Source organism: Tachysurus vachellii, chromosome 4 (genome assembly GCF_030014155.1).
Source record: "Tachysurus vachellii isolate PV-2020 chromosome 4, HZAU_Pvac_v1, whole genome shotgun sequence".
NCBI lineage: Eukaryota > Metazoa > Chordata > Actinopteri > Siluriformes > Bagridae > Tachysurus > Tachysurus vachellii.
This window is the reverse complement of record NC_083463.1, coordinates 8,890,738-8,907,812: the sequence shown is the minus strand read 5'-3', so window position 1 is coordinate 8,907,812 and position 17,075 is coordinate 8,890,738. Positions and strand designations below refer to the sequence as shown.

The window sequence follows — 17,075 nt, the reverse complement described above, 5'->3', positions numbered from 1 at the left end:
GAGGCGACCCTCTTCAGTGTTACGCAGACTCAGACCAATTACAGGTGAGCTTAAAGTTTACTCAGCAAATGAAGCTAAAGACAACAGTAAAGATATCCATTTTTTTAACAAAGTGTTTTGTGAAAAATGTGCTTTGTGAAATGCCAGATAGATTTCCTTAAGCGAGGTCAGGTTACAAAGTCTTTGCAGAATTTATGGCTGTTTTAGCGTCTTCCTAATATTATAAATAAAACAGCTCGGCTTGCAATGAATCATTAACGTTCTGCCTCGTGCTTTAAAAATGAAAGCTTTTATTCTGTTCCTTTATTTTCTAGATTCACTTTTGTTTTATTTTGTCTCCTGTAAGGTTAAAAAAGTAATTTATAGCAGATATACAACTCAGCAACTGCATAATAGTAGGACAGACAGCTGACATGAATCATAAATAAGTGCCTTCGGAGTAAGAGTATATGAGCTATTATTATATTATCATAGGTCTTTATTTGTGATTGATGGTTTCATTTATACCCTAATTAAAATAAAGCTTTAAGGCATAAGCAAATATAATTAAAGCATTAAAACTGTGGTAAGCAGGTCAGCAGTGTTGGAAAATGTCCCATAGCTAATGAAGGAATTTATTCCCATTCCTGCAGCACGACTCTCTCCATATGATCTCTGTATCAATGTGATCAATGATCTCTCAGAATAACATTCAAATAAATAAAATGCAGATTTTTTTTTCTTTGCAAGCAGGCACACACCTGATTGAGAAATATGATATACATTTCCTTAGACTGCACTATTTGTTCTGTCAAGTCATTGCCATTATTTTTTTTTCTCCTTTTAATATTAGAGCACAATGCGTTACCTCTGCCTCGGGTTCTAGGTGTTGAACGTCGTCTTCTGCGTGAAACGGAGCTAAACCTTTCACGATACAACACACAGTACTAAAATATCACATTTGTATTACCATAGTATTACTCACTAAGTTAATTTATTGATATAAATATCCCCTCAGCCAGCTGCCCCAGCAGGTTCTGTCATAATAGTTGCCTGAGTTACGTATGTATATGTGGGGTGGAGCTATCAAAACAGGGGTGACACCCATTTGGGTTAGGGGCGTGTTTGTTTTGGTGATTTCAAATGTCAACATTGGCTTTCAAACATTGTGCATCCTGCCTTTAATGTCCTGCTGCTTTGACTATTTCCCAGCACAAGGTTTATGTTAATGTGATTGCTCTAATGTTAGCATTTATTCAGTAATTACTCTCTTAGTTTCTAAAGTTTTGTCTACACCCACACATTTATTCTCAGTAATGCGTTTGTATTTAATGTATTTATCAGACCACCTTTTCAGAGAGACTCACAGAAGAGCTTTCTGGTTTTCATCCAAAACATGCGCTTATGCTCGTACAAAGTCTAAAAATACCCATTTAAGTTTTAAGATTTAAAATCTTGAGAAGAATAAAAAAAACATACAATATATAAAATTAATTAAATATATTTTCAGGACTGTTTAGCTGATCTAAAGTGTTAGTTTTAAGAAAGTAAAAGTCAATGTTGTGGAATTTGTGGTATAATTAATAGTTATCGGTCTCACTAAGTGCATTGTTGGAAATTTTTACAGCATTTGAACCGCTGATATTACACGAGTCAGCTAATAACTTTGATTTCCAACTATAAACCTTGCTAACTGGAGGCTGATTTATTATTTTTTTAATAGCTCAGCTGAAGATTGACATTTCTCCTGCTCCTGAGAACCCCCACTACTGTCTGACTCCAGAGCTCCTCCAGGTCAAACCTTATCCTGACACTCGGGTACGGCCCACCAGGGAGATCCTGGAGTTCCCTGCCAAGGACATTTATGTGCCCAACACCACGTACAGGTACAACAGCCGAACTCCGATTCTCCCAAATATAGAACGATCACGTAGATTTTGCAATCTGTTTAAAAATATTTACACGGTGTCTGTCAGAAGTGAAGTACACCTCTGTGGATTAACACTTAAATGGCAAATGATTCCAAGTTCAATCCAAAAGTTGAACAGTACCTCGTGTAAAATTATGTTTACTATGTTAACAATCCAGGCTTCATAATAAGAGCTCAGTGAAACAAAAGTCAGTACACCTTTTAGTACTGAGATTCAGGGCCTGTATTAATGAAAGTGTTACTCCTAGTGATAAAAGTCTCAGAAAATTCTTAGAAATATGGGCGGTTCCCCTAAAAGTTAAAGATAAGGTCATAGTAAAGATTTTCTTTCTTCAAAATGCTCTGTAACAGTGTTGTAATAATTCGCACCTGATGTGATCCACCTGTAGGTAATTTTATCAATTTTAAGTACAAATAAATGTGGGGCTGTCCTTATTTTTTTCCTAACAAGAAATTGGAACGCACACACATGCTAACATCTCAGAAACAGAGAAATTTCTTGCCATTTTTCTTATTTATTTATTTATTTATTTATTTTTGCTGCTCTTTGCTGGAGTGGTTGTATTTCTTTGCCTTGGTTTTTAAGGCATTCTGTTGTATTCATGTCAGAAGATATACATAGCCAGGCCACTTTTTTCTTCTTTAGAAACACATATATGATTTTTAACAACATGCTTTAGATCAATAACTTGCTGGAATATTCCTCTTCTGCCAAGGTTCTGGAGATTAGAAGCCAATATTCTGGTATATCGTCTTCTCCCCAACTTGTGTACACAATATATACAGATATATAATATATGCAGATTCCAAGCTAGATAGCTGAGGTGCAAATTTTGTCTTTCTAAAGCTTTTGTTTTATTTGTCGTAAGAGCAAATACTCTCCTTGTCCACTTAATGAGAGATGATCATTTTGACTCATTTGTCATTTAAGTCACCTTGCACGTGGGTGTACTCATGTCTGTTTTATGCTGTATATTATCAATTGTTTAAACTCTAAAGGTTTTATTTATTTTGGACTGAAAGTGCAGGATCAGACACAATATGGCTCAATCAGTGGTCCAGCAGAGGGGCATCCCGGGACTGTGTGGTCATTAGCACAGAATTGTGACCACTGTGCAATATTTTAATTCACCTTTCCAAATAATGTTACACAACATCATGGCCTTGCTACAGCTTCGAAACTGACTGGTTCAAACTGCTATTTTAGTCAAGGCCTCAAATGGGGTTATGTTGACACAGTCATCTGCAAAGCTTGTCCTTGTTTGGCGGTAGATAGCAAAGCTGACAGTCCGCTTGCTCGGGCATGCTAAAATTATATAATTCTACATTCATTATGTAATATATAGAGTTACCCAAATAAATCAGATGGTGTATAAATGTAGTATATTAATTATATATGTAAATAATAATATAGCCATTGATTAAAATTTATTCAAATTAAAAATTATTAACGTTATTGAGGCTAATAGAATAGAAGCCTTTATTTTGTCACATATACATTACAGCACAGTGAAAGTCTTCCTTTGCATATCCCAACTTTGGAGGTTGGGGTCAGAGCGCAGGGTCAGTCATGATACAGCACCACTGGAGCAATGAGAGTAAAGGGCCTTGCTCAAGGGCCCAGCAGTGGCAGCTTGGCAGTACTGGGGCATGAACTCTGATCCTCTGATCAACAACCCAAAGCCTTAACCACTTGATATATTTTTTTCTTTTGTATGGAATAAAATATTTCCTGCTGTAAGAAAATCACTGCTGGGGTGCTGGAATGCAGCCTGACAGAGATAGTTACCACCCAGAGGTTGATTATTTTAAATTTACAGCAAATCCCAAAGTGTTTCTTTTTCTTTCTTTCTTTTTTTTTTTTCAAAAAAAATTTGGCAATGTTAAAACTTCTGTGTTCCATAAAGAGCAAAACATTACACTTTATGTCCACCTTTACATCCATTTATTATTACACATTTACTGCTTTGGAACTTTCATGAAGTTAGTTTCTGTGATTAGTCCTTAAACAGCTTCAGTTTCAACACTTGAAGACAAAATTCTTTGGTGTGGATTCATTTATTTCGTTATGAAAATTGTGCACCTTACTGTTTTTCAGGACAAATCTGTAAACAAACATTTACTGTACAGTTGTGTACATTGTGTACCCAGGAGTCAATATGACTCAGTAACGTAAAAAGAGCACCATGTTTCTTGACTAGCACAAAACATAAACATGGGTTAAATATGGTATTAAGTTAAAATGGAGTATAAAAACAAGAACGTGAATTATTTAACATGGATGCTTTGTGAAACTAGTTTGATTCTGTGAGTGTTGTATAGAGTTGCAAAGATAGGTTACAAAATTTAGCATGATAAGCATAAAATGTGTTCATTTTCCTAAAGTATATTCAGCTCTGTTTGAATTCTCCACAAGCAATTTTCTAAATAATTTAAAAAGTAAAAAGCTGTTGCAAAACTGCACATGCAATATCTGTACATTGCACCATGCTTGAACGACATGCTCCAGCACCTTTGGACAAAGTTTAGGAGAAAGACGTAGCTTGTGTCTGCCAAAGTCATTGTTGCTTATGTGATCACTTTGATTAGTTTAGAGTCGCCTTAAATTAGTCAGGTTCACTGGAATTGGGATGAAGGCCTAATGGAGATCTTTGTGGATTTAATAGTATAAGAGCTTCCCTTGCCAGGTCTCCAGTAGATCCCTTTTCTGCGCAGAGTACGGCTCCTCGTCCGCATCCATGTGTAGCGGCCGTTTAGATTGGTGCCACCGCATGCGTTAAACCACCAACCACCTGAAAAAGGAAAAATCAAGTTACTTCAGTGTTCGACATTGGGCTGCTGCACATAACCGGGACACTTTGAAATCCGTAAATTTTTGTGTCGCTACCTGAGTAGTTGCGAGCACAGCTAAACTCATCAAGATTGTCGTTGTCCTTATCTTTGGTTGAGAACATCATCCCAGTGTGGTTGCTCATGGCATCAGGCAGGTTCCCAGACAGGTGAGTCAGATGGATAGTGTATTGAGATGCAGGACCTTCCAGGGTGAACATGTACTCAATGAATCTTCTCTCATCCTTCCAGTCCTCCAGCTCAATGCTGAGAATGTATTCTCCCTGTCTGGCAATGGAGTAGATCTTTGCCAAGCCAAGCCAAAATTCATCTGCAGTACGTTAAGAGAAATGCTTTTCGTTTGCAGTCTTGGTTAAAAAAAAAAAAAAATGGTTTAACAACAATTACTGATTTGTTGGATTTCTTTCTGTATATCCAGTGGATACTTACTCTCCAGATTTCCAAAACCAAGCTCATATTTGTCCCAGGTCTGATCAAAGTCTACTGCACCATCCACTCGCTGTTGAATAACCGTGGCTGCTCTTTCTGCAAAACCAGTCATTTAGGATAAAGGTGTAAAAATATTTTAGAAAGAGAAAATGTTTTTACAAAAAAAAGTCTCGTACATATTTCAAAAGTAGTCTAACCAATTGCTGAAAATGTTTATGGTGCTAACTAAAGATTATCAAACGGTTTATTTTTTTAGGTAAAAATAAAAAAGTAAAAAAGAAGTAAAAATCTAAATGAAAGCTATTTATTTTTTGCATGCACAGAAATGAAACCACATGTAAGGACAATAGTTGTATAGAAAAATGTTCCTACTAGTGGTGTTGGTTGTAATGTGTTTGTTCTCCTACCCGAGCTGATCTCGCAGTACACATCGAATGGCTCGGACTCATTGGGTTTGATTGGGTAAACTCCACTCTTTCTCTGGCCTGTACGGAACACTTCACTACAGTCTGCGGGAAGATCTGTAACAAACTCGTTATAAGTATACCATGCCGAACAGCACAAAAGGGTGAACTTTCAGTGAGTAGCAGCCCTCGACTTACCATTTGTGTTAGTACTTGTGTTGGTTGAGTTACTTGTCAGATATTTGAGAAGGTTTGGAACCTCTTGAAAGGAATCTGCAATTTTTTCAGTGGTGTCTTGTAGCAAGTCGTAATTAATCTGTAAGAAAGCATAGCAAGATTAAGTAAGCCTCGCTTGCTCAGCAGAAATAAGCTACATCTCTTAGATCAGATTGTTTGGGTTGTTTTATCTTTTCTCTACCTTCTCCTCCAGGCTTTTGATTTTGTTTTGTTGTGAGTTAAGCTGTTCATGCTGTTCTTTTACAGAATTCAGTAGGTCTTTGATGGTTTTCTCTTGAGTATCGATCACATCCTGTGGGAAAAAATTCAGTTCTCTTTAATTTACAGTTTGGTTTGCAAATGTTATTTTTTTTTCTAGCAACTTGCAAATTATGGAAACAATTGATGGACCTACCTTCAGAGCAGTGATCTCTTGGAGCTGTTCTAAAGGGACTACGCTTTGGCTCAGGCCTTGCAGCTTTTCCTCCAGATTCCCGACTTGGCTCTGAAGCTGCACACGCTCATGCAGAATGTTGTTGACCTTGGAGTTGATCTCCAGCGACATGTTCCTGATTTCCTCGTTGTTGGCCTTGAGGAACGAGGTTGTTTTTTTTAGTTCTTCTTCCTCCTCTTTGATTTCACTGGTCACGACGGAGAGCTGGTAGAAAGAGCGGTCGAAGATGTTCAGCTTTTGAAAGATGTCGTTGATTTGCGCCTTGGTCTTGTGCACAAACTCTCGCAAGCTTTGCCCCAGTTGGAGGAGACCGTTAGCCAGCAGCCGCACGTCGTCCAACATAGCAAAGCTCGACTTTGCTTCGGTCGGTTGTGGATTGTGTAGAAATGGTGGCTCTGTGGCTGTTTGTACACGACGGGCCGCATTAATGGTGCACATGCTCCCCAGGAAGAACAAGCAGACAAGCTTCATTTTGACTATCTGGCACTATCTGATCTACTATCTCTACTCGAGTTCTCTCCCTTGCTTCTTTTGCTTTTCCTCTCTCCCAGTAGTGTGCGCAACAGAATGCAAAGCCGGGCGACCTTCAATTTATACTCCTAGCCAAGAAGGGGAGGGAGAATTTGTTGATCATTAAACGGATTGTGCAGCTGTATCTGATCCCGACTATCATAGGAAAAAAACATCCCCAGAGGGATGGAGCAAACAAATTATAGCAGGCATGCACATCCACCCCCCTTATAGCCCACCAAAACCTGTCACCACACATCCATAATCCATCTCACCAATCCTGTGGCTTCAGTGCAGCATCAAGCAGTGCCACAGGAGCACTAATGAATCATCTTGCTGGTCGATCTCATCATTGCAGAGATGGAAGTCGGGTGGAAATTAATAATAAAAGTGCACACTTTACATCTCTTTGCTTGATTTAATGTCCTGCTGAATCAGCATTCCACATGCGTGTGAAGATCCTCACCAATGTTGGAGGAGAGAAGTAAAAATAAAAGTGCTGGGGTAGTTTTAGGAACTTCAACAAGGTTCACTGTGAGTTATTACAGTCTTAAAGTAAAAAAAGGAATGTTTCAGTGGTGTCTGTGTGTCAAAATGGGCAGACATTGGGGGGAAAAAATCTGTATTCCTTTAGCTAAGTGGTGTCGCTGACTCTCCCAGTGTCCTTATATCCAACAAGATTTCAGCAATCCAAAATATGAAAGAAAAATCCACAGAATAGGGAAAGGATTGACTGTCACACTAAATATCTCGGTAAACATTCAGTTTCTTTGTCTTATTTAGCTTTTCTTTGATTTAGAAGAATGGTCTTTTCTGTTTAATGGTCATATGTTCAGTCCAATTTTTCAAGAATTGTATTAAATCCTGTTTTATTGATATATTGCCGAAGGGTAGCAGACCTTCAGCTAGGATTTTGTTATGGGATCATTTTACTTTCTTGCTGTAACTGCCTGCCTGGGAAAGAAAGTTTGAATTGTTTCTTGGCTTGTTGAGGTTGCTGTTGCTGTTAAAAAGAAAAAGTGGTCTTATTTACTCATCTGTGTGTGTGAGAGTGTGTGTGTGTGAGTGTGTCTGTCTGTCTATCTGTGTGTGTGTCTGTCTGTCTGTGTGTCTGTCTGTGTGCGTCTTTCTGTGTGTCTGTCTGTGTCTGCGCATCTGTGTGTGTCTGTGCGTGTGTCTGTGCGTGTGTCTGTGCGTGTCTGTGTGTGTGTCTTTGTGTCTGTTTCTGTGTGTGTGTCTGTGTCTGTCTGCGTGTCTGTTTCTGTGTGTGTGTCTGTGTCTGTCTGCGTGTCTATGTCTGTGTGTGTCTGTCTGTGCGTCTATGTGTGTCTGTGCGTGTGTCTGTGCGAGTGTCTGTGTCTGTGCGAGTGTCTGTGTCTGTGCGAGTGTCTGTGTCTGTGCTCTCTCTGAGGCCTAACTTTGGATAGACTTTTATCTCTTTGACTAATAAGAATCATGCGTCTGTCAATAGATGAAAGTATGCATCTGAAAGACCAAGATTACAAAGAAACGATTATGATACAGATTATGATAAATATAATGTTTGTTTAATTAAATCTAGTCTTGTTTAAACAGCTATAACTATAAACTAACACAAATGTTCCTCTTGCTTTTGGAGCTTCCAGAGCAACAGATCAGGAAGAGCGTGAGATAGACATTGAAGTGGTTAGCAGCATCAGATACGGGGAGAGCGAGAGACAGTGAGTGCATGGGAGACGAGTGCTTTGTGGATAATGTTTATGACCCTCTTTCTCCCAGAGGGATGAGCTTCATGTCATTGTGGTTTCTGTGACCTGTCACCCAATGTATACATTCCTGTATAGTCTGATCTGAAGCATCCTTAGGTCCTATGTTCCACTAAACCACAGAGTCTATTCTGAGTTTTTAGTCAGTTTCCATTTCCAAAGCCGTTCCCTCCCTTTTTTTTTTTAAGCTTTTTGCAGGCAAACAAGGATTTGTCATTTTACGAATGCCCTGATCATAGTGTAATTATTGCAATACATTAAAGATCCAGTAAAACCTTGTGCTAAATATCAGACTCATGTATATATGAAATTATTCCACAGCACTGTTGATTCATTTTACAGAACAGCAGCTCTGACAGGTGTACTGATTTAAATCAAAGCTTCATCTTAATCCGCTTTATCTTAAACTGCTTTTAATACATTAGTGATGTCTCAGCAGTTAAAGCTCTGGGTTACTAATAAGAAGGTCAGGGGTTCAAGAGGCTTTACCAAGCTGCCACTGTTGGGCCCTTAAGTAAAATAAAAGCCTTTTATTTTGTCACATATACACTACAGCACAGGGAAGTTCTTTCTTTGCATATCCCAACTTTGGTAGCAGTTAGGAAAGGGTCAGAGCGCAGGTTCAGTGAGGGTTAAGGGCCTCGCTCAAGGGCCCAACAGTGGCAGATCCTTTAATCAGCAGCCCAGAGCATAGCTTGGATACGCTGAGAAAAGAATTTCACTGGACAACAATGTGTGGGTGAGAAATAAAAGCTGCTTCCTATTATTCTATGGTAAAAACCCTCATTCACAGATTGTATTAAGGCTTTATAACGGTTTAAAGGAAAGTCTTCAAGACGGAGGATTCTGTGGGTTCTCGCTAATAACCTACGTATATTGTCTGAGTGATTATAGCTGCATGTGTAAGTGATAACCGGAACTAATAATGCTTCTTGCATATAATGTGTGATCTTTATTTAATAGTAAATTACATAAAAAATGCTATGATTTGATATAAGTGGAATAAACACTTCAGGACATGCAGTCATGGTAATTAAGCATCGTTCTCCTTTGTTTTTTTTTTTTTTTTTTTTTGTTCTTATTAGGAACCTGCTGTACATCAACCCACAGAGTCTGAATTTCGCCAACCGCCAAGGCTCTGCTCGTAACATCACAGTGAAGGTGCAGTTTATGAATGGGGAGGACCAAAGCAATGCCATGCCTGTAAGTGATGATGCACAAGATGACTAGAGCGTGTACTTACGCACTCCACATCTATATTGAGTTGTCTTGTAAGGTGCCTTTGTAAATTATGTCAGGAATAAAAGGCAACATGTCCTGCTGTTATAGGAAAATATTCACCCAGATGCCAAGCGCAATTACAGCGTGTTTTATTTCTCTTATACCGCAGCATTTTGCTAATGATTTTTTTTTTAATTAAAACATCATACTTTATATCCATTTGTAGTTGTGTTTAATTTCCAAGAGGCATTTAGAAGTTTTTGTTGTTACACTAGTGATAAATAGTCATTTCCTTTCTGGAATAATTATTATATTTATTAATAAAATAAAAAATTACAGCTTTTTACAGAGAAAACTATAAAGTGCAAAGTTCCCTGTCTGTAGACTTTCCAACGTTCAAACATGTTTCCAGTGAAATCACAGACACCGAAGACTCCTTACCGTAATCATCACCATATCTACATCTTTTCTTTGTTAAATAAGACCATGTTTGTATTCCATCATTAACTTTAGATGCGGTGCTCATACTGTACACTCCTTGTGAATGAGTTGTTGCTATAGAAACAATAATGAGCGCATTAATACAGTATAAACCTGTGCTCTGGATTGTGGCTGAGATACTTTTATATATAATCACTGCGCGTTATAACCGTTACATAAAGCACCATTAATGAATGAATAAAACAAACAAAAATTAAAATTTCAAGCTACATCAATCCATACTTACTGCTTTCTTGTTGTTTAGGTAATCTTTGGTAAATCCAGCTGTGGAGAGTTTTCAAAAGAGGCATACACTGCGGTGGTCTATCACAACCGGTGAGATACAATCAATGAATATTGTGCTGCTGTGGAAAAGAGATTATTTAATGACTGTCCTCATGTTCTGTGCTGTTCTAGTGAACCCTGTCATCTTTATTTCACAAGACCCAATCACAGAAGATGGCACTAGGTTTTAAACTTTATCAGCTGATATTACACTCAGGAAGCTATTGGAAGTTGTGAGAGCGTAAATATTACAATCTCTGTCACCCCAGCACACACTCTGAACTGCAGTTCATCTGAAACAGTTCATGACATTTTCATTGCTAAATTCTTTGCATTTATTGATTTACCTGCATTCCTTTCCATTACATTATATTACACTGTATTGAACAGAAGCAGCCATTTTGGGAAAAGGTTTTATAGTTAAATATTTCCGGTGGATTTTTTTTATTATTTTTTTTTATTTTTGTGTCTTGAATTTTTTTATTAGCCATTTTTTTTCCTTCTTTTTTTGAAACCTGATGTCACTTGCAAATAAACCAGAGTTGTATATATAAAGTAGATATTTGAGGCTTTTCTTTAATTCCAGCTCTCCAGATTTCCATGATGAAATCAAAATTAAGCTGCCAGCCTCCCTGAACGACCACCATCACATCCTGTTCACATTCTACCACGTCAGCTGTCAACAGAAACAAAACACTCCTCTCGAGACACCCGTAGGATACACGGTACGCACATCATCACTCACATCTACATGGTTGAAGCACGTTTGACTAAGTTTAATTGTAAAACCCGTTCTCCCGTTCCTCATTTTCTGTTCCAGTGGATCCCTATGCTGCAGAACGGACGTCTAAGAACGGGCCACTTCTGCCTGCCGGTGTCTCTGGAAAAACCCCCACAGTCTTATTCTGTTCTGTCTCCTGATGTAAGACTCATTCACATGCTCACATAGGGCCTTTTTACACCTGGTCACTTCATGTGTTTTCTCTGATCCGATAGCTATCTGATTTGTTAAAACTGTTCCATTTACATTAGGCCACATAAATGCGTCTCGGCGAATCGGATATCGATCCGATCTTTCTACTCCCGCCCAAAATGCAAATATATTTGACATCATTTCCGGGGTAATTGAAATGGAACACGCTTTGGTGTATGCGGTTTTCAGAATGCAATCAAAAACATGAAGCAAAAACTTATGACGGTTATGCTACAAAAAACAGCATTTACTGTTTGCTGCATTTTCGCTGGCGGCAGCAGTGCGTTTTAAGACCCAACGAGACACCTGGGTGAAAGATCACTTGCGAGTGACGTACTTCCATTTGGGAGGAGTAAAGCGCTGAAGTATGTGGCTTGAACAACCACATTCATTTACACCTGTCCAGTTTCATCTGAAATGCATCTCGAAAACGTTTCGGAGGGCGTTTAGACCCGGGGTCTCATTTATAAAGCGTGCGTACGCACAAAACGGGGCTGGAAACGTGCGTACGCCAGTTTTCGCGCAAAGGTTGTGATCTATAAAAAACAAAGTTGACGGGAAAATGTGCGCACCTTTAAGCAAACTTTTAGACGTGCGTACGCACCTTCTGGAGACAAAGGGAATTGGCGACACAGATGGTGAGGTCGTGAACTGAAGTTAGATTGTAGAAAATACATGTGAGAAGAACGATTATAAGAATTAGTGACATTTAATTTTCACTCCATTTCATACGTTATATCCACATTATCATTAGGATTAAATCCAACAGTGTTATTTGTGCCGATTGTTTTAGGCTATATACATCTAGTAAAATCCAAACGTAATTCAAAATGTATTAAAAATAAAATAATAATAATAATCAGCGCTACTCCGTCCAGGGTGTATCCTGCCTTGATGCCCAATGACGCCTGAGGATAGGCACAGGCTCCCCGTCACCCGAGTAGTTCGGATAAGCGGTAGAATATGAATGAATGAATGAATGAATGAATAATCAGCACTGCCTTACAGTCACATTGTCCACAACGGGAGCGCAGGAGGAGACGGCGCGACTACATGTGATACAGAATAGCATGAAATACCCTTTTATTAGAGAACTGCAGAACACAGTGTAAAAACGAATTATTTTTCTTAATGTACATATAGCTATCAAAATGTCAAAGTCTGCAAATACAGTCATGAAGCACAATCGCTACTCATCATCGGTCCTAACTATTACGGTGTTCATTACAAAACCGTCATGAGGAAGTATGTCTTCACTATAACATTTTCGTCTTAAATTTTTGCCCACAAATTAATTCTGTGATTTTGTCAAGGTGTTAACGATCAGTCTAATCGCTAGAAACATATAAATCCTCCGGTGACCCGGGTATGTAATGCTTCGTGATGGCACTGCTGGCACTGCTGGAGGATTACGCCAATGGCAGAATAAGGAGAGAACGAGTTTTCAGGGACCATGATGATGACTGGCCATGATGATGACTGGCTAATAAGCCGATTTAGATTCCCTAGAGCTGTGCTCTTAGATCTATGTGTTGAATTGGGTCCAGTATTAGAGAGGGCAACACGCCGGAACCATGCCATCCCAGTCCAAATACAAGTCCTCACCACTCTGGGGTTCTTGGCAACCGGCTGTTTCCAGCGAGAATTGGCAGACAGGTAAATTATTTATATAAAAAAAACTATAAGTAATCCACAACTTTGTGTCTAAGATCTTTCTGTATATGAAATAATTCTATTGGAATCTATCATCTCACCCTATAGGTCTGGTATATCACAGCCGTCCCTGAGTGCCATAATATCTGTCGTTTTGAATGGTATACTTAATATCGATACGTCGAAAAAAGGTCGATACGTCAGGTTCCCCTACACTGTGCGAGAACAGGCCGAAATTAAAATGCAATTTGCAGCAATGTCTGGTTTCCCAAATGTAATCGGCGCAATTGACTGCGCTCATGTTGCTATAAGTTCACATCTGAAAATGAATTTGCTTATGTTAATAGAAAGCATGTGCATTCTATTAATGTGCAAATCATATGTGACTCCAACATGACCCTCACAAACATTGTGGCACGCTGGCCTGGTTCAACACATGATTCCTTTATCTTGACACATAACAGTGTAGGGAACAGACTAAATGCAGGCGCAGTACGTGATGGCTGGCTTCTTGGTGAGTTTAACAATATTAAAAAGTAGAAACTGTAACAATTTTGTTTTTAATATAATTATAACAATGTTGCTTTTAATATAATTATAACCTGCAGGCGACAGTGGCTACCCCCTGAGACGCTGGCTCCTCACCCCATTTTTAAACCCGCAGAGCGCAGAGGAAACTCATTATAACGAGGTCCACTCTCGTGCCCGCGCAGTGATTTGCATTGACTATTGACTGGTTAAAAATGGGCGTGTACAGGGCGGGATTTCACGTACGCACATCTGTGGGTGATCTGTGATTTATAAAGGGAACATTGCTTAGAGGAGTGCGTACGCACGGTTTTATAAATCGGAATTTTTTTTGGCGTACGCCATTTTTGGCTTTTGGGCGTACGTAAACTTTTAGTAGGGATCCTACACACAGTTTTATAAATGAGACCCCTGGTCTTTTTACGATCGGATAGCTGTCTGATCACAGAAAACACATGAAGTGACCAGGTGTAAAAAGCACCTTAGAAAAGGCTTCCTTTGAACTGATTCTTTTTCTAACTAGCTACTTAGTTTTGGTGTTGTGGTTTGTCTATTCTGAATTATTAGTAATCAGTGTATAATTAATATCTAAAATGCATTTTTATTGCCCTCTAGCATGTATTGCAGCTTATACACCAAAAATATGTTTTCCTTTTCTTTAAAGTAAATAAAGACAAATTAAAAAACACTTTTTATATGTCAGGTTTTCACAGATTTTCAGTAACCAGTTTATTTTATTTTAATTTATGGAAAATAAAATTCATCAGCCAAATGCAGTTTATATGTAGTTCATCAGCAGTTTATAACAGCCATGTTCACATCATCCTTTTTATACTTTCATCTTGATTTGTGTATTATTTTTATTATTTTTTATTTTTTAAGGTTCCTCTCCCTGGTATGAAATGGGTCGATAACCACAGAGGAGTGTTTAACGTCGAGGTTGTAGCCGTATCCACTGTCCACACACAGGTACTCTTAGTTCTTACATTTCGTATTCTCTATTTTGCGTATGACTAAGAACACAGCTGTACCGACTCTTCTCCACTCAGGACCAGTATCTGGATAAGTTTTTTGCGCTGGTGCATGCCCTGGATGAGCACATGTTCCCAGTGAGGATCGGAGATATGCGGATCATGGAGAACAGCCTGGAAGCGGAGCTGAAGGGCAGTATAGCAGCTTTGAGCTCCTCTCAGCTGGAACCAGTAGTGCGCTTCCTCCACCTGCTGTTCGACAAGCTGGTGCTACTGGTGGTGCGGCCGCCTGTCATCGCTGGACAGATCGGTAACAGCGGTGTACTCATAATCTTCAAATTTATATCTTCTACGACTACCAGACATTGAAATCTACGATTTTCTCTTCCTCTTCTACTCCTCCTTTTATTTATTTCTTATTGCAGTCAATCTTGGCCAGGCTTCTTTCGAGGCAATGGCATCCATAGTAAACCGTCTGCATAAATATTTGGACACCAGCCAAGACATGCACGGCCGCAACAGCCTTCTCTCTTCCTACATTCACTACGTCTTCCGTCTGCCCAACATGGACCCTAACTCCCCTTCCCCAGGTAAGCCTTCTTTCTGCTCTGTGGGAAATTCACCAGTTATAATCATTTACATTTTCCTCTGAATGATATTTTCCATGGTACAAACAGCTCCGGATGATCTTTTGAAGTGAGTGGACACTCGACCATCATGCCTTATTTTCACATTTCCTCCTCACCAGTTATAATAAGCTCCACTCTACTGGGAATGCTTTCCACTAGATTTTGTTGCATGGTCATGAAGATTTGTGTTCATTCTCACACAAGAGCATTACAAAAGTCAGGCACTGATGTCAGGAGAAGAGATGTTGGGTGAAGTCAGTGTTGCAGTTCATTCTAATAGTGATCAGTGGGGTTGAGGTCAGTGATCTGTGCAGCCCACTTGAGTTTTGTTTTTAAAACCATGTCTTTATAAACCTCACTTTGTCCATTCTGTCTCCTGATGTAAGATTCATTCACATGCTCACATAGGGCCTTTTTACACCTCTTCACTTCATGTGTTTTCTCTGATCCGATAGCTATCTGATTTGTTAAAACCGTTCCATTTACATTAGGCCACATAAATGCGAATCGGATATCAATCCGATCTTTCTACTCCCGCCCAAAATGCAAATATATTTGACCTCATTTCCGGGGTAATTGAAATGGAACACGCTTTGGTGTATGCGGTTTTCAGAATGCAATCAAAAAGAAGACGAAAAAACTTTTTATGACGGTTATGCTACAAAAACAGCATTTACTGTTTGTGCTGCAACCCTGCGTGTCATCCATGTTATTTGATCTGGCGCGATGCACGACTAGAGAGTCACTTGCAAGTGACGTACTTCCGTTTGGGAGGAGTATAGCGCTGGCGTATGTGGCTTGAACAACCACATTCATTTACACCTGTCCGGTTTCATCTGAAATGCAGCCGCAAAACAAAAAAAGAAGTTTCGGAGGGCATTTAGACCTGGTCTTTTTACGATCGGATAGCTATCTGATCACAGAAAACACATGAAGTGACCAGGTATAAAAAGCCCCTTAGACACTTTGTCTTTAGTTCTGTGTTCTATGTAGTTCTATGTGTTTTATTTCGCATTTCACTGCGTACTGCATCAGCTATATATAGTCAAAATGAAATAAAAGCCACTTGACTTGACATTCAGATGAAATTCTATGCCTACATATTTGTGGCAACTTTTGCGAAAGAACAGAAGAAAAGCTTTCTAGTGCTTTTCTTCCCCGTTCCACCTGTAATATAAATTCTTTTGGTGCTTTTACTACTTTTTGCCAGTTGTGGATGTTAATAGGTTAAAGGAAAAATAGAAGATTATATATTTTCGATCTTGGGTGAGATTTGAAACATTTTCAATTTTTGTCAGGATCACAGACAAAAGCATGTTGAATATATGCAAAGTTTTATAGAAATTGCTGTTGTTAAGATGAGATTCTCCTAACTCTCTTCTTCTCATGTATTCATGCCAACAGGTCCTGGAGGCCTGGGCGGCTCTGTACACTATGCCACTATGGCTCGTTCTGCCATCAGGCCAGCGAGCCTCAACCTCAACCGCTCCCGTAGCCTTAGCAACAGTAACCCTGACATCTCTGGCACTCCTACGTCTCCTGACGACGAAGTTCGTTCCATTATCGGCACGAAGGTAGGAATGTCTGCGTCTGAGGTTGATGTCCTGAGAGATTCTCGTGTGTCTCATAATGCACTTTCTAACACAGATCCTACTCGACTGTCTGCATTTTTTATTAGCTTTCTAACATCAACTTGTCAGCATCATGTGACCATGATTTACCAATTTCATTTGGTAGGCATTACAGTTCATAACTTAGTCCAGTAGCGTTTTTATGGCTGCTGGAGCTGAGTTTATTAATATAGGATTGCTGTGCCGA

The 17,075-nt window shown here is 39.1% G+C and overlaps 2 protein-coding genes across 16 annotated transcripts in view; one reads left to right on the top strand and one right to left on the bottom strand.

Moving 5' to 3' along the window:
- dock7 (dedicator of cytokinesis 7) overlaps window positions 1-17,075 on the top strand; it is a 63,796-nt gene that overhangs the window by 18,090 nt on the left and 28,631 nt on the right. For all 15 annotated transcript variants that reach the window (XM_060867588.1, XM_060867587.1, XM_060867583.1 and 12 more), the window contains exons 13-22: window positions 1-44; window positions 1,703-1,865; window positions 9,603-9,720; window positions 10,484-10,554; window positions 11,090-11,228; window positions 11,324-11,425; window positions 14,540-14,626; window positions 14,707-14,938; window positions 15,054-15,218; window positions 16,662-16,831. The exon at window positions 1-44 is cut by the window's left edge and continues 50 nt beyond it. In XM_060867588.1, coding sequence (XP_060723571.1) covers window positions 1-44; window positions 1,703-1,865; window positions 9,603-9,720; window positions 10,484-10,554; window positions 11,090-11,228; window positions 11,324-11,425; window positions 14,540-14,626; window positions 14,707-14,938; window positions 15,054-15,218; window positions 16,662-16,831 — 1,291 coding nt within the window. The remainder of the gene's footprint in view (window positions 45-1,702; window positions 1,866-9,602; window positions 9,721-10,483; window positions 10,555-11,089; window positions 11,229-11,323; window positions 11,426-14,539; window positions 14,627-14,706; window positions 14,939-15,053; window positions 15,219-16,661; window positions 16,832-17,075) is intronic.
- Window positions 3,439-7,761, bottom strand: angptl3 (angiopoietin-like 3). Its single transcript, XM_060867591.1, has 7 exons — window positions 6,224-7,761; window positions 6,011-6,121; window positions 5,791-5,908; window positions 5,596-5,709; window positions 5,189-5,284; window positions 4,797-5,069; window positions 3,439-4,701 (listed from the first exon to the last, which is right to left on the bottom strand). The coding sequence occupies exons 1-7, from the start codon at window positions 6,731-6,733 to the stop codon at window positions 4,526-4,528; spliced, it is 1,398 nt and encodes a 465-aa protein (XP_060723574.1). The 5' UTR covers window positions 6,734-7,761; the 3' UTR covers window positions 3,439-4,525.

Coding starts and splice junctions, on each gene's coding strand:
- angptl3 (XM_060867591.1), bottom strand. CDS start 6,733: ATGAAGCTTGTCTGCTTGTTCTTCCTGGGGAGCATGTGCACCATTAAT. Junction 5,710..5,790: donor CACAAGTACTAACACAAATG/GTAAGTCGAGGG, acceptor AGTTTGTTACAG/ATCTTCCCGCAGACTGTAGT. Junction 5,070..5,188: donor TGGTTTTGGAAATCTGGAGA/GTAAGTATCCAC, acceptor AACGTACTGCAG/ATGAATTTTGGCTTGGCTTG.